General features: G+C 36.4%; 1 protein-coding gene across 2 annotated transcripts in view; it reads left to right on the top strand.

Annotated features, from left to right (window-relative positions):
• The first annotated feature begins 6,592 nt into the window (after nucleotides 1-6,592).
• LOC117329861 (serine/arginine-rich splicing factor 7-like) overlaps nucleotides 6,593-26,172 on the top strand; it is a 52,390-nt gene continuing 32,810 nt past the window's right edge. For both annotated transcript variants that reach the window (XM_033888061.1, XM_033888052.1), the window contains exons 1-5: nucleotides 6,593-6,791; nucleotides 11,315-11,392; nucleotides 16,837-16,947; nucleotides 21,809-21,907; nucleotides 22,802-22,843. In XM_033888061.1, the coding sequence (XP_033743952.1) occupies nucleotides 6,661-6,791; nucleotides 11,315-11,392; nucleotides 16,837-16,947; nucleotides 21,809-21,907; nucleotides 22,802-22,843 (461 nt within the window). In that variant the 5' untranslated portion in view covers nucleotides 6,593-6,660. The remainder of the gene's footprint in view (nucleotides 6,792-11,314; nucleotides 11,393-16,836; nucleotides 16,948-21,808; nucleotides 21,908-22,801; nucleotides 22,844-26,172) is intronic.

The raw sequence follows: 26,172 nt of genomic DNA on the forward strand, positions 1-26,172 counted from the left end.
GAAATAGAGGTTATTCTTTTAAATCGCTACTTGTCATAAAGTTATGAATGGATTTGAACCCAATTTAGTCAGGAACATCCTTGGGGGAAGGGGAACAGATTTTGCATAAATGGTGGCCCTGACCCCTGAGGGGCCAAAGGGGCATGGCCCAATATGGGAAATGGAGGTAATTCATTTAAATCGCTACTAGTTATTAAGTTATGAATGGATTTGAACCCAATTTGGTCAGAAAATTCCTTGGGGGAAGGGGAACAGATTTTGCATAAATGGTGACTCTGACCCCCGAGGGGCCAAAGGGGTGGGGCCCAATAGGGGAAATAGAGGTAATTCTTTTAAATCGCTACTTGTCATAAAGTTATGGATGGATTTGAACCCAATTTAGTCAGGAACATCCTTGGGGGAAGGGGAACAGATCTTGCATAAATGGTGGCTCTGACCCCAAAGGGGCCAAAGGGGCGGGGCCCAATAGGGGAAATAGCGGTAATTCCTTTAAATCGCTACTTGTCATAAAGTTATGAATGGATTTGAACCCAATTTGGTCTGAAACATCCTTGGAGGAAGGGGAACAGATTTTGCATAAATGGTGACTCTGAGCCCCGAGGGGCCAATGGGACGGGGCCCAATAGGGGAAATAGAGGTAATTCCTTTAAATCGCTACTTGTCATAAAGTTATGAATGGATTTGAACCCAATTTGGTCAGAAACATCCTTGGGGGAAGGGAAACAGATTTTGCATAAATGGTGACTCTGACCCCTGAGGGGCCCCATAGGGGAAATAGAGGTCATTCCTTCAAATTGCTACTAGTCATAAAGTTATGAATGGATTTGAACCCAATTTGGTCAGAAACATCCATAGGGGAAATTAATAGAGGTAATTCTTTTAAATCCCTACTAGTAATAAAGTTATGAATGGATGTTCTAAAAACAATTCTTGAGGTCTTTCAGACCCTTAGAAAGTCTTGACTTCGTTATTTCTTTAAAGCAGTTGGGATCTCCACACCATAACCATATATAGCATTGTTTGAGATTGACAAATAAAACGAATTGAGCATGAACATGAACATTATTTTGACATTTGGTCTAATCCAAACAGGTGAGCGAAACAGGCCCCATGGGCCTCTTGTTTTTATAGAGAAACTTTCCCCAAAAACTAAAAAATTTCAGCAAATCTTTAACTAATATGTTCCCCTTCAATCCAATGATGATTTCCTCCGGACAGTTTTTATAAGTTGGGGAGGTTAATGAAATCGGGACCAGATGTTTGTGTGGAGACAGCACATTGATCGGAGACGAGCATCGAACTGTCATCACTTGCCAGCTGTTACCGGGTAACAATCCTGGAATCTCCAGTAAATATATACCACTAACTTGTCACAAATAACCACTCTATAACCTTACTGTTACAGAAAGTCACGATCAGGAATTTAGTGACACGACGAGTTAGAACAAGCACAGCGATTGTAATAAAGACATAAGCCAACCACAATTAATGTTCACAAATAAATGCCTTATTTATTTATCACGGTAATTGAGACAATGTATTCTGCAATTCTGTAGACCGTCATTTTTCATGAACTTAGTTACAACACAACTTAAACATGAAAATCGACAAAATCACAGCTGAAATACCATTTATTGATATTCGCTGAAGTTGAGATAACTGTCGGTTGCAAATGTTCCCGACCTTTGTACAGAGCTGTCGTTATACCAAATAATGTCAGCGGAAATGAATTTTATAAAACAATGTAGTTTGACACATATGACAATTACAGCTGTTGTCAGTGTGATGAATCATATGCGCAATGACCAATCAACTTTACCAACTGATATTAAAAAAGAACTCGTCAGCAAACCTTGTAACCCTTACATTCGTGTGATCTACCATAATCAACGGTATCTCTTATCCACACTACCATGTACTAACCAATATCTTGATATCACTTCTACAAAACAGTAGATATCTGATGTCATTTTATAAAATTCCAAAGTATAGTTTTAAAAATACTGGCCAATTAGAGACCATAACGGCTACCATGAATATCTGATACAGCGAAAAAGTAAAACCGACTTCGCGGATGTTGACATTGAGAGCCGTGTGAAACTTCCTCATTCCCGTGAGTAACTAAACCGGAAAGTATCAGATAATCCTGGGGACATGGTAATTAAGTCAGTTGAGGTGTTATATTCCGTATATCTGTACGTCCATATACTGTTTCCAAGGCTTATCTCAACAATAGAGTTGTGTGCATCCTAGTTTAATACTTCATGGTTTCGGCCGCCATTGGTAAGCAATCGTATATTTGCGATTACTAAATAGGCTTGGTCTACAAATTTCACGCAAGAGTCCAGTAGATTAATTATGAAAGCCTTTCGATATTTTAAGCTGTGGAAATAGTTTCCAAAACGTGTTATATAGTATGATTCCTACATCTAGAACACTTCTTTGTTTAAGTGACAAACTTTTATTCATATTTATGAAACATTATTTAAAGAATCGCATCGCTGAGTTGTACTTGAAAACAAAGTATGATAATACATTTTTAATTTGTACCTGTGTTTAAATATCAGGCATGTCGAGTCAGTCACATAGAAAGAGATGGGTTTTTTTTCTATAGAGGACCTAACAAAAAATAGCAAAGTATGCAGCAAAACAGACTATCTTCGCTTCATAACGGAGATAGTGAAGTACCGTAAGCAGCGGTAATTAGTACACAATAATTTGTCTCCGTTCAGTGTAAGTCTCGACTCAGTATAATTTGTCTCCACTCGGTATAATTTGTCTTCGCTCGGTGTAATTTGTCTCCACTCAGTATGATCCACTCAGTGTAATTTGTCTCCACTCAGTATGATTTGTATCCGTTCAATATAATTGGTATCCGTTTAGTATAACTTGTGCCCGTTCCTGTCTTCGTTCAGTATAAGTTGTCTCCGTTCGGTATAGTTTGTCTCCGTTTAGTATGGTTCGTGTCCGTTCAGTATGATTCGGGTCCGTCCCTGTCTCCGTTAAGTTTGATTTGTCTCCATTCCTGTCTCCGCTCATTGTAATTTGTCTCCGTTCGGTATAGTTTGTATCCATTCAGTATAATTTGTCTTTGTTCCTGTCTCCGTTCAGCATAATTTATATCCATTTAGTATAATTTGTATCCGTTCAATATAATTTGTATCCGTTCAGTATAACTTGTGCCCGCTCCTGTCTTCGTTCAGTATAGTTTGTCTCCGCTCCGTATAATTTGTCTCCGTTTAGTATGATTTGTCTCCGTTCATCATGATTTGTCTTCGTCCAGTGTAATTTGTCTCCATTCAGTATAGTTTATATCCGTTTAGTATAATTTGTCTTCTTTCAGTATAATTTGTATCCGTTCAATTTAATTTGTATCCGTTTGGTATAATTTGTGTCCGTTCCTCTCTCTGTGCAGTACCATTTGTCTCCGCTCAGTACCATTTGTCTCCGTTCAGAATGAGTTGTATCCGTTCAGTATGATTTGTATCCGTTCAGAAAGATTTGTCTCCGTTCCTGTATCCGCTCAGTATAATTTGTCTCCGTTCAGTATAGTTCGTGTCCGTTCAGTATATAGTTCGTGTCAGTTCAGTATGATTTATATCCGTTCAGTATGAATTTGTGTCCGTTCCTCTCTCTGTGTAGTACCATTTGTCTCCGTTCAGTATGATTTGTATCCGTTCAGTATGATTTGTCTCCGCTCAGTATAATTTGTCTCCGTTCAGTATAGTTCGTGTCCGTTCAGTGTAATTTATCTCCAATCAGAATGATTTGTATCCGTTCAGTATGATTTTTTCGCCGTTCGGTATAGTTCGTGTCCGTTCAGTATGATCTATATCCGTTCAGTATGATTTTGTCTCCGTTCCTGTGTCCGCTCAGTATAATTTGTCACCGTTCCTGTTTCCGCTCAGTATAATTTGTCTCCGTTCCTGTCTCCGCTCAGTATTATCTGTCTCCGTGCCTGTTTCTGCTCAGTATAATTTGTCTCCGTTCCTGTCTCCGCTCAGTATTATTTGTCTCCGTTCCTGTCTCCGCTCAGTATAGTTTGTGTCCGTTCATTGTAATTTGTCCCGTTCCTGTTTCCGCTCAGTATAATTTGTCTCCGTTCCTGTTTCCGCTCAGTATAATTTGTCTCCGTTCCTGTCTCCGCCCAGTATTATCTGTCTCCGTTCCTGTTTCTGCTCAGTATAATTTGTCTCCGTTCCTGTCTCCGCTCAGTATAATTTGTCTCCGTTCCTGTCTCCACTCAGTATAATTTGTCTCCGTTCCTGTCTCCGCTCAGTATAATTTGTCTCCGTTCCTGTCTCCGCTCAGTATAGTTCGTGTCCGTTCATTGTAATTTGTCTCCGTTCCTGTCTCCGTTCAGTTTGATTTGTCTCCGTTTACTACAATCTGTCTCCGTTCAGTGTATTTTGTCTCCGTTCCTGTCTTCGCTCTGTATAATTTGTCTTCGTTAAATACGATTCGTGTCCGTTCAGTATAATTTGTATCCGCTCAGTATAATTTGTGTCCGTTCCTGTATCCGCTCAGTATAATTTGTCTCCGCTCCTGTATCCGCTCAGTATTATTTGTCTCCGTTCTGTATAGCTTGCCTCCATTCGGTATAATTTGTCCCAGTTTTTGTCTCTGTTCAGTATAGTTTGTCTCCGTCTCATTATAGTTTGTCTCCTTTCAGTATAATTTGCCTCCTTTTAGTATAATTTGTCTTCGTTCAGTATAATGACTGTATCTCCGTTCTGTATAAATTGTCTCTGTTCAGTATAATGAATGTATTTGCGTTCAGTATACTTTGTGTCAGTTCAGTATAATTTGTCTCCGTTTAGTATAATGATTGTATCTCCGTTTAGTGACATTTGTCTCCTTTCAGTACAGTTTGCCTCCTTTCAGTATGATTTGCCTTCTTTCAGTATAATTTGCCTCCTTTCAGTATAATTTGTCTCCTTTCAGTATAATTTGTCTCTGTTCAGTATAATTTGTCTCTGTTCAGTATATTTGTCTCCTTTCAGTATAATTTGTGTCCGTTCCCATCTCCATGATCTATTATAGTGATCCCGTTCCATTTCTCTATACAATTATACATGGGCCTCTTTATTGTGGTATACTGTTAATAGGGAGAAATTGACCTCAGGGTCAATTACATGGTCAGGTGTTATCTGTGACCACTAGAGTCTGGTGATCCTTACCAGTACCGTATCAGACAGCTAAATTGAGTTACAACGGGTGTCAGGTGTCCCTATGCTGATGCGGCTGGACCCCTATCACAGTATCTCATTAGCTGGCATCCCATCCATGTCATTTTAATCATTATAATTGCTGTGTATGTGTTTAGGCCCTGATAGAGTCAGTCCTGGTGTGGCCTTGGAAGGGGTAACGTGTAAGCTCGATACTCAGGCCATACATGCTACTAATGTCTGTAGAATACTTATAACTAATACTCAACATTTATACTTAAAACAGTTGTTGCTGGTTGTTTATTATTTTAAGTGCAGCATATAGGGTAACATATACCATATAGGATACCTTATAGTGCCAAATATATTTTACGAGTTGGCGAAATTTTTTTTATTTTATTTCTTTTTATTATATTATCTTACATATTAGCCACACGAGTAAAATATATTTGGTATTACTGCAGATAATGTTAGATATTCTGTTTATTATATTTTTAAAGCAAAATATTCCGGGTCAGTTTTTATTTTTCCTCGTTGTCGTTTGTAAGCAGTGTTTTGATTGGTCAAATAAAAAGAAAAGACATTTTTCAGAAAAAAGTTAATTTGACAAATATCCCTTTTATAGAGTGAACAATTTTCGATATTTCACTATAGTGAACATGTAAAAGAACGAGTTATGTTAATGCTTCTAGTGATTAGAGTTAAATTGAATTCATTAGTTTTCATGATTTAATAATTTAAATATGACTGATTTAATTAATTGGAATTTGAAGAAATTTATTCACTTGAATTAAACTGAACACCTTCAATGAATTAAATACATTAAAATGACTACAGTTATTAAAATAAGTTATATAAAGATAGCTGTGAGCAGACGTACATTGTGGTAAATACGTCAGTCGTCAGTCAGGGACTCGTTAACCTACCACTTTAAAATTCGATTGAGACTTAATGTATTTCCAGGGCGATCTGAATTTTAATGGCCATCTTCCTTACTGTAAATTCAGTCATTACTTATTGTCAATATGTTACGTTATTTTAACGGGTAAAATTATTAGGCTGACATACATTACGATCTTTACCTCGAGAAACAGATTCAGAGAGATACATATTTAGTTACCACCGAAACCATACATCCTGTCACCTATTACAGCATATGTTGGTGTCGACTTGACGTACGATCAATTACAATGTATGTGTGTTTGTATAATGGCTATCTTAGTAAAACACTGACTAATTAATGTAAGTCATATATATAAAATATACGATAGTATATAATTAGTACTAGCTTACATAAACATATAGGAACATAATTAATTTACAGTTGTAACTTGTAGATGATTTCTAAATAAATACGCTATCTGGTATTGAACTTTCGGAAGGTTCAGGTAAGAATCACCATGCGCATGCGCAGATCGATAGCAGGAGAGTATCAGAGGGGGCGTTCGAAACACGCTGGTGGTTGTGACTGACGGAGAGAGTATATTACAGCATGGCGATATTGGACAGGAGTAGAGGTGGATACAGAGTGTTTGTTGGTGATTTGGGCAGTCGAGTGGGGAAACATGAATTGGAAAGGGAGTTTGGAGTAATTGGAGACATAACAGATGTTTGGGTCGCAAGGTAATATGGAGTGACAGCGATGTTTTATCAGTTGACCACCTCGGATAAGGTTCGTTATCGTACATGAACAAGACACCTAGAGTATTCGCTCAGTATACGTATTTACTCAAAATGTTGTATACTGTTATCAGTAATTTCTTACATAAAAAGTCGTAAAGTTTCCCCAAATTTACGAATAATTCTGTTTGTAAGTATACAACTTTTTTAAAAGTAACGGTGAAGTTAACCAGTCATAGATGTGTTAGCTTAAAGTCGATAGAACAAACCAGGGACAATACACATGTATATAAAATGTCATTTAAAAAGTCGGCGCTTACAGCTAATAAATATTCAGGTATAGAAATAAAATTGTAAAGAAAAGTTTTAGAAATTGCTTTGGTATTGAGTCATAACCTAGTATGTATAATAAACACATAAATAAAAATGGTCCTTCTCTATTAATGTGGGTATTTAATGTAGCAGGAACTCAATGTAATTTTACTACATACATGATAATGCGTGTTGTGGGCCGATCATTGGCCCCATTCCCAATTGAAATTATCTAATATTTTAAAGACAAATTGGCGAAGTTTACAGTTTTGCTATGATATTTATTGTGTGTTGAATTGCAGGGCTTTTCTTGAGGGGCGATCATGGGCCCTATTCCCAGTTGCAATAATTTCATATTTCTTAAGACAAATTCCCAATTTCATCTTGAAAATTTCCTTTTAATATTCATCATTTTCCCCCAAAATGAGCAAAAAAGTTCTTTCCTAAACCATTGCCTACAAAAAATCATGGCTGGACCATATCTAGGGCACTATAACTATTTATCACTAGACCTGACCATAGGTTATATAGGCACTATAACCATTTATCACTAAACTGGACTATAGGTTATATAGGGCACTATAACCATTTATCACTAAACTGGACTATAGGTTATATAGGGCACTATAACTATTTATCACTAAACTGGACTATAGGTTATATAGGGCACTATAACTATTTATCACAAGACTGGACCATAGGTTATATAGGCACTATAACTATTTATCACTAGACTGGACCATAGGTTATATAGGGCACTATAACTATTTATCACAAGACTGGACCATAGGTTATATAGGCACTATAACTATTTATCACTAGACCTGACCATAGGTTATAGGGCACTATAACTATTTATCACAAGACTGGACCATAGGTTATATAGGGCACTATAACTATTTATCACTAGACCTGACCATAGGTTATATAGGCACTATAACTATTTATCCCTAGACCTGACCATAGGTTATATAGGACACTATAACTATTTATCACAAGACTGGACCATAGGTTATATAGGCACTATAACTATTTATCCCTAGACCTGACCATAGGTTATATAGGGACACTATAACTATTTATCACTAGACTGGACCATACATCATATTGGGCCTACTGTACCTATTTTCATTAGGCTTGACCATAGGCTATATGATATTAACAAGGTGTATATAATAGATATTAACAGGATATAGATAATACATGGCCTTTTACCACTGATCAGTTAGTTTTCCACTAGGGCCCTTTTTACCACTAATCGATCAGTTTTCCATTAGGGTCCCATTTACCCCTAACCTGTGACAGTTTCCTATTAGTATGTCCACTCATTGATAAGATCATATTTGTATGAAATCTTGTTGACATTAGAAATCACTTTGATTGTATATATTGGTTTGTTCCTTAGATGATTAAATATCCTGGAATTAGATAGGTTGGTCCTCGGGGCTAACGTCGATGATTGAGGTCAAGTCTGACCTGGAGCTGTTGTCTTCTTTTAAATTTTCTGTAATGTCACTGTAACAATAGTTAGTGCTGATACTGATCTTACTACAACTCAACCTTTTATAACAAAGTAAACGATTCTCGTCCTGAAATGTACAGTGGACCCTCGATAATCCGAACACCTTCGTTCCCAGCCCAAACCGTCCGGATTACAAGTTTTCCGGACTGCCGAGTTTCGTCTACCAGGTCTAAAAAATTGTCATGTAAGAGTTATCTCCCTTGACTATATGCAATGCGGGACGTTTAAATGACATACTTCCATTTCATAAACACGTCTAATTGTCAGTTTTTTTAAAAGATAAACATACTTTTGTTTTTAAAAGAACATGTTAAGTGAAAGTTGTTTTATATTTCGTTACACGTAACGGTGTTACAAGCCGATATCCATGTTTACCCAATACAAATGTAACCGAACCCCCCTTAGTGTTCAAATGTTAATAATGTTAATTACCGATCATGAATTTATTACATGTATTTGAGATTGATTATAAATTATCGTATCACGTACTGTATGTTTGTGCATGAATTCTTGCGAACTACGAAATAGCAATATGTGTTTCTTTTGAAGTTGCCGTATGTAAAATAACTATAATAGATATTGTACCTCAAGTTGATAAAAGCAAGACCAGTTTATACTGTGCTTAAAATCCTTTAATACTGTAGCATTTAGGTCATAAAGAAAAGCAATGTACCGTTATAAAAACAGAGCTACATTGCAACACAGGTAAACACCCGGGCTATGACCTGGCAGCGATCGCTATGACTACGCACAGTGTCAAGCGATAGTCTGTACAGCTGTCGACATGGGTGACTTGCCCCGACATTTTCCCCTCCTCGTGGTGAAAAAATCGTCCGGATTATTGCGGGAAATTTACTATTGAAAAGTACATTCCGTTCCCAAAATGGGGTTCCGGAATCCGAATCCGAATTTCCGGACTGGTGAGTACAAATAACGTTACGGAAATCCGTTCCCGTGCATTTCCGTCTTGACTGCGAGTTTTCCGGACTATCGGCATCCGGATTATCGCAGGTCCACTGTACACAGGTCAGAGTTCATCACTATCTCTAGCTGCTCTGATTTGCTTATCCAGTTATACAGTAAATAACTTCCATAATTGAAATTTTAAAGATGACATTATATAAGTTTGTTGGTAGTATTTACTTTTCTATAACCTTGTGATGTAGTTGAGGAGGGTAGCATTCTGTTTGTACATGGGTATGTATGTTCACCTTTTGTCAGGGCTCAGCTAGCTACTTTGTTTTTAAACAGATTTTGATCAAACTTCATATGATGGTCAAGTATGAGGAAACCTTGAATAGGTTTATGTTTCAGGGCACCAAAGTGAAATACAAGGTCACTCTTACTATTTAACAAGTATTTGTTAGGGTCCTGAGACTTCATTATATAATACATTTCAAACAATCTTTATGTATTGGTCAACTATACATATTGGAATACCTCGAACAAGTTCATGTTTCAGGGTGCCAAGGTCAAGGATAAGCTTGGTCAATGTTAATATTTACTTTGTCAGTAATCAGATGACTTTGAGAATATCTCAAACAAGTTTGTGTTTCAGTGTGTCAAAGACAAGGCTATCATTGTTTAAGGAAATATTTTCCCTCAAGGCACTTAATTTTAAAATGAATTTTGATCAAACTTCATATTGGTCACTCAAGTATGAGAATCGAATATACCTTAAACAAGTTTGTGCTTCAGGGTTGCAATCACATGGCCACTGTTACTGTTTAAAGAAAATCTTTTGTCATCCCTCGAGCAACTTCATTTAATTTTAAACACATTTTTATCAAATAATAAGTATGAGAATACCTAAACAAGTTGGCCCCAGGGCTTATAGCTGGATATTTCTGCAGGAATACTTGGCACACAACAGAATTTAATTGTATCTCTTGTGATGCCTTGTTTAATTATGTTTAATTAAATGGAGATTTCATGAACTTTGTGATTCCTTAACTATGTAATTTCGTTAATTATGTAATTTCATTAGTGATGTAATTTCATTAATTATTTGATTTCATTGACTCTGTGATTTCATTGATGACTAGCAAAACAATGCACAGGTAAAACATTTCAAAGGCTATAGGTAGGACAATTCTGAGAAAGTTTGACAGAACGACCACATATTTCCTAAACTGCTGTTACAAAATATACATGTCCGAAATAGAACATATATATTATTGTAATAAAATATCATAGGCAGATTGTCAAACTTACCTTTCCCATTGTGAAGAATTCACTTAAATGATTACAGGACAAATATTTTATTGTTCTGACTAGTTTGACATCAGCCAAAATATTCCAAATAAAAAGAAAGCATTTTTATGGCTGGCCTTGTAAGAGCTAACAGGTTTGTTTGATTGACTGATATACTAAGTCAAAGTGTATGTTTTGGTAACAGGAACCTGATCAATGATATAATAAGTGTGTGTTTTGGTTAATGGAACCTGATGATCAATGATATAATAAGTTTATGTTTTGGTTAATGGAACCTGATCAATGATATAATAAGTGTTTGTTTTGGTTAATGGAACCTGATCAATGATATAATAAGTGTTTGTTTTGGTTAATGGAACCTGAATGATATAATAAGTGTTTGTTTTGGTTACCAGAATTCAAACCTGAATGATGTAATAAGTGTGTGTTTTGGTTACAGGAACCTGAATGATATAATAAGTGTTTGTTTTGGTTGCAGGAATCCGCCAGGATTTGCTTTCCTTGTGTACAAGTATTCGGACGATGCAGAACGAGCTGTGAGGAAGCTCCATGGAAGGTTTGTGTCTTAAGTTTGAGAGAAGTAATAACATGATGGATGGTTAAACACTAACGAGGTGCCATCTATGGATCAAAATATATTAAAAGTGATAAAAAACGTCTTTATACTGATGGTATCTCTTAGACTGCTTACCACTTTATCAGTTTTCTTTGTCAATAAAATAGAAATTCCTGTGTTTAACCCATGTGTATCTGTGGATATGTTGTCCTATAGATTGGATGTTCTTACTTAAAATATAAAGTCAATCCTGGTTAAGTTTTGTGTATATTTATTTATGGTAGGATAATTCAATACACATCTGGAAACAAAGAACTTATGCATCAATTGATTTAATGGCAAGTTCAATCTGGCTGGTCCTCATATTACTGGTATGTAACAGCTGAAGCAAGCTTTAATAAAGATGAAACGTTTCATCTGACAAAATGTTTGTATTCACATGTTGGGTACCACACTGGTTACACTAGATTATCTGCCATGTTTGTACTTCAGCTCTTGTGTGTAAACATTAGCCCCAAACAAAATGTGACAGTCAAAGGAAGTTTTAGAAGATTGTTGACATTCTGGAGAAATTCTATTTCTCATCAGCAAAATCATGTTAACTTCTCAACAATTATTGTCTGTATTGATTGCTTTGTGATCACAGCTTGGACAGTAAAATTATGTACTAGTTTTAGATTTGGTACAGAAGCTGGCTTTTGTTTTGTTAAGTTTGGAGAAAGGTTGAATGTTGTATTTGATCAATTGACTTTGTCAACCCTGAATATATAGTTTGTTGTAACACTGAGGCTAATTTTGTCCTGAAGATCAAGTGTGTTATATTGTCACACCAAAGACTGACTTTGTCCTGAAGATATTGTGTGATGTCACACCAAAGACTGACTTTGTCCTGAAGATATTGTGTGCTGTCACACCAAAGACTGACTTTGTCCTGAAGATATAGTGTGTTGTCACACCAAAGACTGACTTTGTCCTGAAGATATAGTGTGTTGTCACACCAAAGATTGACTTTGTCCTGAAGATATAGTGTGTTGTCACACCAAAGACTGACTTTGTCCTGAAGATATAGTGTGCTGTCACACCAAAGACTGACTTTGTCCTGAAGATATAGTATGTTGTCACACTGAAGGTTGATTATTACTGAAATACCATGATTCTTATCTCACCCTGATCTGTATATTTTTAAGGCCCCGACTGACTCTGTATGATATACATTCGATACACACGTAGTTGTCACAGAAATACACCTTATTGATCAGGTTGTAAATCAATAGCTGAGTGGTTGAGCAAATTCAACTTTGTAATATATGTTTTATGCAAAAAGTGTACGTATGTTCTTATATTCTGACTGAATTTTTTATGAATGCCTTTGGAATCTACGGTACGAAGCTAAGGGTTGTCACGACTTACAACTCCCTCGACACTTCTGGTAATGAACAATTTCCGTGATATTATCATGTTGTCTGTGGAACGAAATAAAAATGCACAGAAGGTGATTTTTCTATTTATGCTATCGTGTCTTTTTATCACACCTTAACTAGATGTTGAATTGATGCAAAAGATGGATGCATGTAATATTTATTAACCAATAATGGTGATGTAGTAATTATATCTGGGTCATGTGAATCACAGGTGTTCCCTGTCACAGTCAAATGTAGGAAAACTTTTACTGTAAAAATATAAACTGTTATATTGAGCTTTGTATATGCTTTATAAGGTAAAAAGTGTTTAAACGAGGCATTAAATGTCAAGAAGATGAAGTTTTATCAGTCTTTCTTAAATTATAAAGATTTTGTACTATTTTAATGCCACTGTACACCAGACTGATCAACAGCCACTAAGTAGTCATTTTGCTTCTAGTTGGTGTTATCAGGTAATATGACAAACATCCATATCACGACCATACTTTAACCAAGCATCATATGTAAAGTGATTATATACATGGGTGTGAGTGGAGTATGGTTGTGGGGGTGGGTGGGATATTATAGATCAAACAAAGTCATCGTTGGCGTCGCCAAAAAATAAAATTACTGCAAGTACTGACATGCTGTCATGTTTGTAATTAAGTATGTGTAAATATTTTCACTTTAATGCTGATATTTGGTCTGAAAGTTTTGGGTTGTATGATTTGTTTTGACACAGGTACAGTGAATTTTCAAGTTATCAAAATGATCGTCATGTCAGGTAATACATTCCTACAGTGTAATAGGCTTTGCTCAGATAGCTCTAATTTATGCAGTTTTTATTTGCTTTTAAAATGTTGAATTTAGAGACGGAATGTTCAGTGTACTAATCACTAGCTTAAACTACCAATAAACCCTTTCATCCATAACCATGAATTATCAACTAGTTGTGTAGATCGGTGACATGAATAATTGTAGGAAAAAAAAGTCTATAATAAATAACGTCTAGCTAGTCAGTTTTATAACATAATCCCTCACCAGCAACAGCTCCCCAGTATATATGTATATAAATGAGTGAATGTTACCTCACTGTGTCAGTTAAAAAAGTAATACCTTATTATGTAATGAGGGTTTTTGTAGGATCTATGCGCCATTTATTCAGATAAGATATCAGAGGAGAGTAAGGTAATCTGGAAACTTGTGTACAGTAATGTATCAGGATTAATGACTTCTTCACCTAATATGCCCATCATTGTGTTTCCTGCTATACATTGTTCAACAGATGTGAATTTTGGTGGTTGGGACATGATTTCAAAATAAAACAACAAATATTGACTATCTTGATCCCTGGTTGACTATAATCCTCTTTTGTTATTTTTCCATACTTCATCACACCATTCAGATAGCTAACTTCCTTCAGGATAATCTTTTGTTTAGGTTTTAGATTAATACTGCCATTAATTACCATATTGTATTTTTTCAGTCCTTTAAATGTCCTATGAGTTATTTGACTGGTTGGTGGTGACTGTTGAGTGTATGTCAACACTTTGTTCAGTTTTCTGGGTGCATGTTTGCATCACCATTCAGATGAGACATGGAAAAAATTTGTATACAAACATACTGTCAAGGTGACAGGGTTCATATGTGTTAAAAACTTTTAAACACAAACCTTTCTCAATAACAAAAAGGCTGAGGTTAATGTATTAGGCCTATGGCATACTGGGAACAAGGGCTACATTTGTGCTGCTAGTATTGTCTCGAGGTTCAGCCCCACCCTCAGGACTCCACATTACATAATGCTACCAGGAATATATTGTCACCAGGTTTAGCCTCACTCTCAGGTCTCCACATTACACAATGCTACCAGGGCTGTTTCCAGGTTCAGCCCCACCCTCAGGACTCCACATTACACAATGCTACCAGGGCTGTTTCCAGGTTCAGCCCCACCCTCAGGACTCCACATTACACAATTAATGCTACCAGGGCTGTTTCCAGGTTTAGCCCCACCCTCAGGACTCCACATTACACAATGCTACAAGCATTGTCTCCTGGTTCAGTCCCACCCTCAGGACTTCACATTACATAATGCTACCAGGAATATATTGTCACCAGGTTCAGCCTCATCCTCAGGACTCCATATTACATAATACTACCAGGACTGTCTCTTGGTTCAGCCTCATCCTCAGGACTTATATTACATGCCACCAGGATTGTGGCCAGGTTCAGCCCCACCCTCAGGACTTATATTACATGCCACCAGGATTGTGGCCAGGTTCAGCCCCACCCTCAGGACTCAACATTACAAGCTACCACGACTGTCCCCTGGTTCAGCCCCACTCTTACGACTTATATTACATGCTACCAGGATTGTGACCAGGTTCAGCCCCACCCTCAGGACTCAACATTACAAGCTACCAAGACTGTCCCCTGGTTCAGCCCCACTCTCAGGACTCCACACATGCACAATGCCACCAGGATTGTCTGTTGGTTCAGTTCCACCCTCATGACCGAGTTCCTGGGCCAGCCTGAGGTTATATATACAATTGTTAGACTTGAAATATTTGGCATGTTCATGCTACCTTTCATGATTCGTATGAGGCTTGTACTTCACTCATTTGATATCCCCAGACTAGAAGAATGACTATAGCCAGCAATTATACATGTATATGTACCTAATTTATATACGGGTTGGCACAGAGATGTGTCGTTTATTGGACAAGGAGTGATAATAATGATAACTTTATACTGAAATATGTAAGGCAGATCTAAAGAAAAGAAAAAACAAAAGTATCAAAAAAAGTTAATGTTGACCCAGAAATGAGCTCAGATGTGGAGACATTGCACACAATGTAAGAAAATCCTGAATCTCTTTAAAATGCAAATTGAATCGGTTAGAAATAAGCAATCAGATGTATGTTAACCTAGATGAATGTGCAGATTTAAACACATACACATTTCTAAGGAACATAAAACTGTTTACTCGAACATGCATTGTGTCTCTCCTATAGCAATGTTGCAAAGAAAGACTACGGTGTTACTATCCAAGTGGTGACAGCGCCATTGTCAACATGTCACTTTAAAGTTTTGCGTTTAGATACATCGCTCAAAAAGCATAAGAGTAACTTTAACCAAACTTAGTTTATATTACGGTAACATAGTGGACATCTCAACACACCCTTTATTATGGAATATCGTCCAGAATTTATGGTCCAGTGACTGGAAATTGAGAATAATTGGAATTGAGAAATCAGGACTTCAAAGTTTTGTGTTTAGCTCAGCTTCTCAAAAAGTGTCAATGTTATTTCAACCAAACACAAGCTATAGTTGTATTGTAGTATAGAGTTTTTGCTGTTTTTTATGGCTTAAAAACCTTAGATGTTGAGAAACTAATATAAAATCTTTATTGCTTCTATAGCCAAGGAGGAATGAATTCTATAATAAATCAGTTGTATTTTCTTCTCAAATTGTAGAAAGAGTGATTTTTGGGGTAAAACTGACATATTTAGGTGAATTTTGAGAATTATTGATTTTGCATAATTTGATATTTGTTTTGTAATGCATTAAAATTTACACGTGTATAATGTGTACAGTATAGGGTGCTTCTCTACTATCAATTTATATTCCAACAAATAACAGTATGATAGATACTAGTTCTACAGATTTATTATAATAATATCATATGAAGTCATAATTATTGCATTACATTTAATGCTAGTGCTATAATTAAGAATTCTTAAATATGCTGATATACAAATATTGAGTGGAAAGGATTTTTTTTTACTGAAATTTTATTTAATTTTGGAGTTTATTTAAACTTAACTGACAAAGGAAGACAGGTGAGACATATGATTATGTGTAATTTATGTTAAATAATTTGTTAGGTATTATGACACTACCATGACTTCTGATAGCTTCCGATTATTTTATAATTATATATTGTTCTATTTTGATGTTCCTCTTATTGGACATAATGTTGTCTGTTTATAAATATCTTGGCCAGTTATTAACTGACATAATAATTAATTGTTTAAATTTTGACAGGTTAGTGTGTGGTCGAAGGGTGCGAGTCGAGCACGCCATTCCCTATGAAGAGAGAGCAGCAGCACAAGCCATGCGAATCAGCAGACACAGTGGTAACTACAGACATAATAGGTAAGTAAGTACTGTCTGTCCTACAGATTCCGTCTCTGTGTCTGTGACATTGTCTGCTAACATTTATTTCCTGTCTGAGACATTGTCATATGCAGCTGAAATTTAAATTAACTTAACTAAAATTAGGTCACAGTGACCTTATTGTCAAAGGTCAAACAAATGGTGCTGAAATAATCCAGCAATAATCCCATGGCTAGTAATAATCCCACCATGGGTATAGATGATGATGCTAACAAAGCACAATATTAATTGTCTTTCAATAAGACCATCCCCTACATTGATTAAGTTTTGTTGTGTAAGCCTGTTGGGCATAGCACAAGGTAAATATTGTTAGATGAGACATATGTAGCTTGCCAGAAACAATTCTTTACTTTTTACAATATGAAAGCTGGTATAGCAAAAGACTAATCTAAGATCGGGAAAAAAATATCAATTAGAAAAACTGGCTTAATACTTCACAATGTCTCACACAATACCCTGACACACTGGTGTGTGGGTGTGTGATATATGGAGGTGTCCTTGTTGGAGTTCTTATGTCAAACAGTATATAAACTGAAAAGTCTGTCATTTAAATATGGCCACACCTCTGACTATCACTTGATCTCTTGTCTGCACCTCTTCATAAAGGAGGTATTGGTATAGAGCTATGTGTGTGTGTCAGACCATAGAATCTGGTTCCATCCACAAGTAGAGTGAATTTTAATGACCTCTCCTAAATGGCTTTGTTGATACTATGTCAACGATTATAGCAATCCCTAGGACCAACTATTTTCAGCAGATTGAAAGGGTGATCGACCTCATTTTACTGGTGCATTGAAAAGTAAATCTAATTGAAAGTCCTTAGGCATGAATGGATATCTGAGCCTTCACAAAATATATCAATAAGCGGTGTCCGACTGTGCTGTGTAGGTGACAATGTCTCACTGTAAGGTGCATATAATGGAATAGATTCATATTAAATATCAGTACAACAGTTATATGATCACCTTTTACTGATATTTCTTTACACTGGAATTTTCTTACTTTCCTATACAGGCAGGAGACATGACTGGAGGGCTTTTTCTCACTGGTTTGGGAAAAGCCCTTTTTGTCTCATTTTGGGAAGAAAATTGGTGAATTGGGAAAGATTTTTTCAGGAGTAAACTGCAAATTTTGTGAATAACGCTGAAATATGTAATAATTGCTATTGCGAATGGGGCCAATTAACGGCCCCAAAAAGCCCCCAGAAAAAGCCCAGGACTGTCAATATATAGATATTAGAGATAAGTTTAAACCTAGTGTTGAAATGTTCTCTGTTATCTATAGGGGGAATAGCAAGCTGTCGCCCCTAATACATTGTTACTAAACAAATTTGTACTACAACATCTGTATTTTCCCAGGCGTGTATGGTAAAAGCTCTGAATCAATCAAATATAAATACAACAATAGTTATGTCCAGGGGATCAGTGTACAACACTGGGTTTAAGTTGTTCGACATGTGACTTATTGATATTTCAATATATGTGATCAGAATCCTTAACTTTAATATCTTGTTTTGTTTGTTGCATGTTTCAATTGACCAACATAATCAATATGTTTGTCAATTTTATGATATTTCCAAACAAATAAAATGTTCATTTTGTAAAAGACTTACTGATCATAGGATTATTTAGATTTAAACAGGTTGATAAGGACAAAATCGTTTTAGTCAAGAACCATGGAGTAGAACTAATAAAGGGTTACAACACTTCTTTAGACCCACCATTCCTGATTTACTGGGTACTGTACCATTAGACCCACCATTCCTGATTTACTGGGTACTGTACCATTAGACCCACCATTCCTGATTTACTGGGTACTGTACCATTAGACCCACCATTCCTGGTTTACTGGGTACTGTACCATTAGACCCACCATTCCTGATTTACTGGGTACTGTACCATTAGACCCACCATTCCTGGTTTACTGGGTACTGTACCATTAGACCCACCATTACTGATTTACTGGGTACTGTACCATTAGACCCACCATTCCTGATTTACTGGGTACTGTACCATTAGACCCACCATTCCTGATTTACTTGGTACTGTACCATTAGACCCACCATTCCTGATTTACTGGGTACTGTACCATTAGACCCACCATTCCTGATTTACTGGGTACTGTACCATTAGAACCACCATTCCTGATTTACTGGGTACTGTACCATTAGACCCACCATTCCTAATTTACTGGGTACTGTACCATTAGACCCACCATTACTGATTTACTGGGTACTGTACCATTAGACCCACCATTCCTGATTTACTGGGTACTGTACCATTAGACCCACCATTCCTGATTTACTGGGTACTGTACCATTAGACCCACCATTCCTGATTTACTGAGTACTATACCATTAGACCCACCATTCCTGGTTTACTGGGTACTGTACCATTAGACCCACCATTCCTGATTTACTGAGTACTAAACCATTAGACCCACCATTCCTGATTTACTGGGTACTGTACCATTAGACCCACCATTACTGATTTACTGGGTACTATACCATTAGACCCACCATTCCTGATTTACTGGGTACTGTACCATTAGACCCACCATTCCTGATTTACTTGGTACTGTACCATTAGACCCACCATTACTGATTTACTGGGTACTATACCATTAGACCCACCATTCCTGATTTACTGGGTACTGTACCATTAGACCCACCATTCCTGGTTTACTGGGTACTGTACCATTAGACCCACTTTACCTGATTTACTGGGTACTGTACCATTAGACCCACCATTCCTGATTTACTGGGTACTGTACCATTAGACCCACCATTCCTGATTTACTGGGTACTATACCATTAGACCCACCATTCCTGATTTACTGGGTACTGTACCATTAGACCCACCATTCCTGATTTACTGGGTATTGTACCATTAGACCCACCATTCCTGATTTACTGGGTACTGTACCATTAGACCCACCATTCCTGATTAACTGGGTACTGTACCATTAGACCCACCATTCCTAATTTACTGAGTACTAAACCATTAGACCCACCATTCCTGATTTACTGGGTACTGTACCATTAGACCCACCATTCCTGATTTACTGGGTACTGTACCATTAGACCCACCATTCCTGATTTACTGGGTACTGTACCATTAGACCCACCATTCCTGATTTACTGGGTACTGTACCATTAGACCCACCATTCCTGATTTACTGGGTACTGTACCATTAGACCCACCATTCCTGATTTACTGGGTACTGTACCATTAGACCCACCATTCCTAATTTACTGAGTACTAAACCATTAGACCCACCATTCCTGATTTACTGGGTACTGTACCATTATACCCACCATTCCTGATTTACTGGGTACTGTACCATTAGACCCACTTTACCTGATTTACTGGGTACTGTACCATTAGACCCACCATTCCTGATTTACTGGGTACTGTACCATTAGACCCACCATTCCTGATTTACTGGGTACTGTACCATTAGACCCACCATTCCTGATTTACTGGGTACTGTACCATTAGACCCACCATTCCTGATTTACTGGGTACTGTACCATTATACCCACCATTACTGATTTACTGGGTACTATACCATTAGAACCACCATTCCTGATTTACTGGATACTGTACCATTAGACCCACCATTCCTGATTTACTGGGTACTGTACCATTAGACCCACCATTCCTGATTTACTGGGTACTGTACCATTAGACCCACCATTCCTGATTGACTGGGTACTATACTGTACCATTAGACCCACCATTCCTGATTTACTGGGTACTGTACCATTAGACCCACCATTCCTGATTTACTGGGTACTGTACTGTACCATTAGACCCACCATTCCTGATTTACTGGGTACTGTACCATTAGACCCACCATTCCTGATTTACTGGGTACTGTACCATTAGACCCACCATTCCTGATTTACTGGGTACTGTACCATTAGACCCACCATTACTGATTTACTGGCTATTGTACCATTAGACCCACCATTCCTGATTTACTGGGTACTGTACCATTAGACCCACCATTCCTGATTTACTGGGTACTGTACCATTAGACCCACCATTCCTGATTTACTGGGTACTGTACCATTAGACCCACCATTCCTGATTTACTGGGTACTGTACCATTAGACCCACCATTCCTGATTTACTGGGTACTGTACCATTAGACCAACCATTCCTGATTTACTGGGTACTGTACCATTAGACCCACCATTCCTGATTTACTGGGTACTGTACCATTAGACCCACTTTACCTGATTTACTGGGTACTGTACCATTAGACCCACCATTCCTGATTTACTGGGTACTGTACCATTAGACCCACTTTACCTGATTTACTGGGTACTGTACCATTAGACCCACCATTCCTGATTTACTGGGTACTGTACCATTAGACCCACCATTCCTAATTTACTGGGTAATATATGAACTTGCTATATTTCAGGGTGGCCATATATATATAACACATTAGATTTTGCTGTTTGTAGTGTGAGGACCAGCCTCAGTGTATTGCATGCAATGAACCATTTAAGTCAAACTCAGTTTATTGGATTATATTCATCAATGACCGACAAAAAAAGTTTCAATAACAGATTAGCAAGTCTAAACCTCCTTTTTAAAACTGTTAGCGTATTCAAAATATTTTTCGAAGTATCTAAAAGCTGTCTGTATCACAAGATATGAATGGCCTTAGCCACATTAATCTTTTTACATATATATATGTGAGTGTACTGATGTAATTTTACATATTTTTATTTGTTTGATGTTTTGTACTCACTTCCCATGTATTGTCTCTAATTACCTCGATAGGCTGTCAATTAAGAATGTAGTAACTATCCTTTACATTTCAGACACTCGTACTCGAGATCACGCTCAAAATCAAGGTCCAGACATAGTTCATCGTCACGGAAACGTAGACGACGCTCTCGCTCACTCTCTAAAGAAAACAGGTACAGACACAAACTTGTATTCTTATATATATGTATATAATCAACATCTTTATGTACAGGGGTACTTAGCTACGTATGATTAATATATATCAGTTTGTTTGATTCAGAAATTAATTTTAAGGAACACATTCCTCATAAATATTTTGTTGATCTACATGTATTTCAAAAAATTATCAAATGATTAAGAGAATTGAAGAATAAAAGAAGGAAAAAGTTGGGAAAAGATCAGTCTTTCCCAGGACTGAATCAGATCATTCAATGGTGGGCACCAAGATCCTTCATGGATCTCTTATTTTCATTTGTCTGGTTAAAAACAAAACTCCCTTAGTTCTTTGAACATTGCAATACATATCAATAACTCCAACCCCTAAAATTTACGGTATCTTGACAACAGATTTATTTTCAGATAACCATTACAATTTACTGGGTTATTCAAATGTTCATATATGCCTTAGTGCAAATTTAAATGTTTGTTTATAAGATCAAAGTTATTGACAAAAGTTCTTTAACTATTTAAAGTGATGCCAGTGACATCCTGGTACCTCTCTCTACAGATGTACGCGTTTACTGTATCTGTAAAGAGATGTTTAAAGTTATGGTCATTTAACTACATTGAAAACTTTAAGCTCTTAATGTCTGTCTACAGACCTATTTGACTCGGGTTTAGGCATGATGGACAAGATCATCATGAAAAAAGAGTACCCCAAATCTTTTCCTTGTCAATTAAAGATCAGAAAATACATGTAATACAGGTTCAACATACTCTACAGTGAGAAAAGGAGTAATAAATAGACTTGGACATATTTTTCCGAGCTCTGTCTGGTAATATTTTAAATATAGATTGATCTATAAGAGAGGACTGACATAGTTTTTGTTTATAACTGTTGTTTACAGGTATAAAAGGAGCAGGAGGTCAAGGTCATACTCAAGGTCAAGGTAAATATGTTTTCTCTTTGTGAAATTCAGGGTACTGTTTTTGTTTTCAACAGTATACTGATACAGAAATTATTTGATACTCTTATTTTCTGTAGAGCTAATGTTGTACAGAAAAGTATGTGATTCTTCAATAAAACATTCCAAGTAAAAAAAAAACTATGCTGTTTGTGAAAACTGAACATTAATGCATCAGATATCTTTATTACTGCACATATAATATAGCAGAAGTGAAAAGTTTATCTCCGATTACTTCAAAGTGGAGACAATCTACAACAGACATCTTGGCTGTGTTTAGAACCTATACACACTACCTGGTAATAATAACATCACAGTCTAGTGTTAAACAAGTATTTGTGGTAATATATACACTTTAATTACAAACTCATTTTTGCAGATAATATGATATAATGGGACCTAATTTTACAAGACCTTACTGACATATTGTACATTACTGACACTATACATTACTGACACTGTACATTACTGACACTGTACATTACTGACATATTGTACATTACTGACACTGTACATTACTGACACTGTACATTACTGACACTGTACATTACTGACATATTGTACATTACTGACATATTGTACATTACTGACACTGTACATTACTGACACTGTACATTACTGACATATTGTACATTACTGACACTGTACATTACTGACACTGTACATTACTGACACTGTACATTACTGACATATTGTACATTACTGACACTGTACATTACTGATACCATACATTACTGACACCGTACATTACTGACACCGTACATTACTGACACCGTACATTACTGACATATTGTACATTACTGACACTGTACATTACTGACACCGTACATTACTGACACCGTACATTACTGACACTGTACATTACTGACACTATACATTACTGACATATTGTACATTACTGACACTGTACATTACTGACACTGTACATTACTGACATATTGTACATTACTGACATATTGTACATTACTGACACTGTACATTACTGACACTGTACATTACTGACACTATACATTACTGACATATTGTACATTACTGACACTGTACATTACTGACACTGTACATTACTGACACTGTACATTACTGACATATTGTACATTACTGACACTGTACATTACTGACACTGTACATTACTGACACTGTACATTACTGACATATTGTACATTACTGACACCGTACATTACTGACACTGTACATTACTGACACTATACATTACTGACATATTGTACATTACTGACACTGTACATTACTGACACTGTACATTACTGACATATTGTACATTACTGACATATTGTACATTACTGACACTGTACATTACTGACACTGTACATTACTGACACTATACATTACTGACATATTGTACATTACTGACACTGTACATTACTGACACTGTACATTACTGACACTGTACATTACTGACACTGTACATTACTGACACTGTACATTACTGACATATTGTACATTACTGACACTGTACATTACTGACACTGTACATTACTGACACTGTACATTACTGACACTGTACATTACCGACATATTGTACATTACTGACACTGTACATTACTGACATATTGTACATTACTGACACTGTACATTACTGACATATTGTACATTACTGACATATTGTACATTACTGACACTACATTACTGACACTATACATTACTGACACTGTACATTACTGACATATTGTACATTACTGACATATTGTACATTACTGACACTATACATTACTGACACTGTACATTACTGACACTGTACATTACTGACATATTGTACATTACTGACACTGTACATTACTGACACTGTACATTACTGACATATTGTACATTACTGACATATTGTACATTACTGACATATTGTACATTACTGACACTGTACATTACTGACACTATACATTACTGACACTGTACATTACTAACACTGTACATTACTGACACTGTACATCACTGACACTTTACATTACTGACATATTCTACATTACTGACACTGTACATTACTGACACCGTACATTACTGACATATTGTACATTACTGACACTGTACATTACTGACATATTGTACATTACTGACACTGTACATTACTGACACTTTACATTACTGACACTGTACATTACTGACATATTGTACATTACTGACATATTGTACATTACTGACACTGTACATTACTGACATATTGTACATTACTGACACTGTACATTACTGACATATTGTACATTACTGACACTGTACATTACTGACATATTGTACATTACTGACATATTGTACATTACTGACATATTGTACATTACTGACACTGTACATTACTGACATATTGTACATTACTGACACTGTACATTACTGACACTGTACATTACTGACATATTGTACATTACTGACATATTGTACATCACTGACAATATACATTACTGACACTGTACATTACTGACAATATACATAACCAACACTGTACATTACCGACACTATACATTACTGACACTGTACATTACTGAAACTGTACATTACTGACACTGTACATTACTGACACCGTACATTACTGACACTGTACATTACTGACACTGTACATTACTGACATATTGTACATTACTGACACTGTACATTACTGACATATTGTACATTACTGACACTGTACATTACTGACATATTGTACATTACTGACACTGTACATTACCGACACTGTACATTACTGACACCGTACATTACTGACATATTGTACATTACTGACACTGTACATTACTGACACTGTACATTACTGACACTGTACATTACTGACAATATACATAACCAACACTGTACATTACTGAAACAGTACATAACTGACACTGTACATTACTGACACTGTACATTACTGACACTGTACATTACTGACACCATACATAACTGACACTACATTACTGACACTTTACATTACTGACATATTGTACATTACTGACACTGTACATTACTGACACTGTACATTACTGACACCATACATAACTGACATTGTACATTACTGACACTGTACATTACTGACACTGTGCATTACTGACACCATACATAACTGACACTACATTACTGACACTATACATTACTGACACCGTACATTACTGACACTATACATTACTGACACCGTACATTACTGACACCGTACATTACTGACACTGTACATTACTGACACCGTACATTACTGACACTGTACATTACTGACACTATACATTACTGACACTGTACATTACTGACACTGTACATTACTGACATATTGTACATTACTGACACTGTACATTACTGACACTGTACATTACTGACATATTGTACATTACTGACATATTGTACATTACTGA

The sequence above is a fragment of the Pecten maximus genome, chromosome 1 (genome assembly GCF_902652985.1).
Source record: "Pecten maximus chromosome 1, xPecMax1.1, whole genome shotgun sequence".
Lineage (NCBI taxonomy): Eukaryota > Metazoa > Mollusca > Bivalvia > Pectinida > Pectinidae > Pecten > Pecten maximus.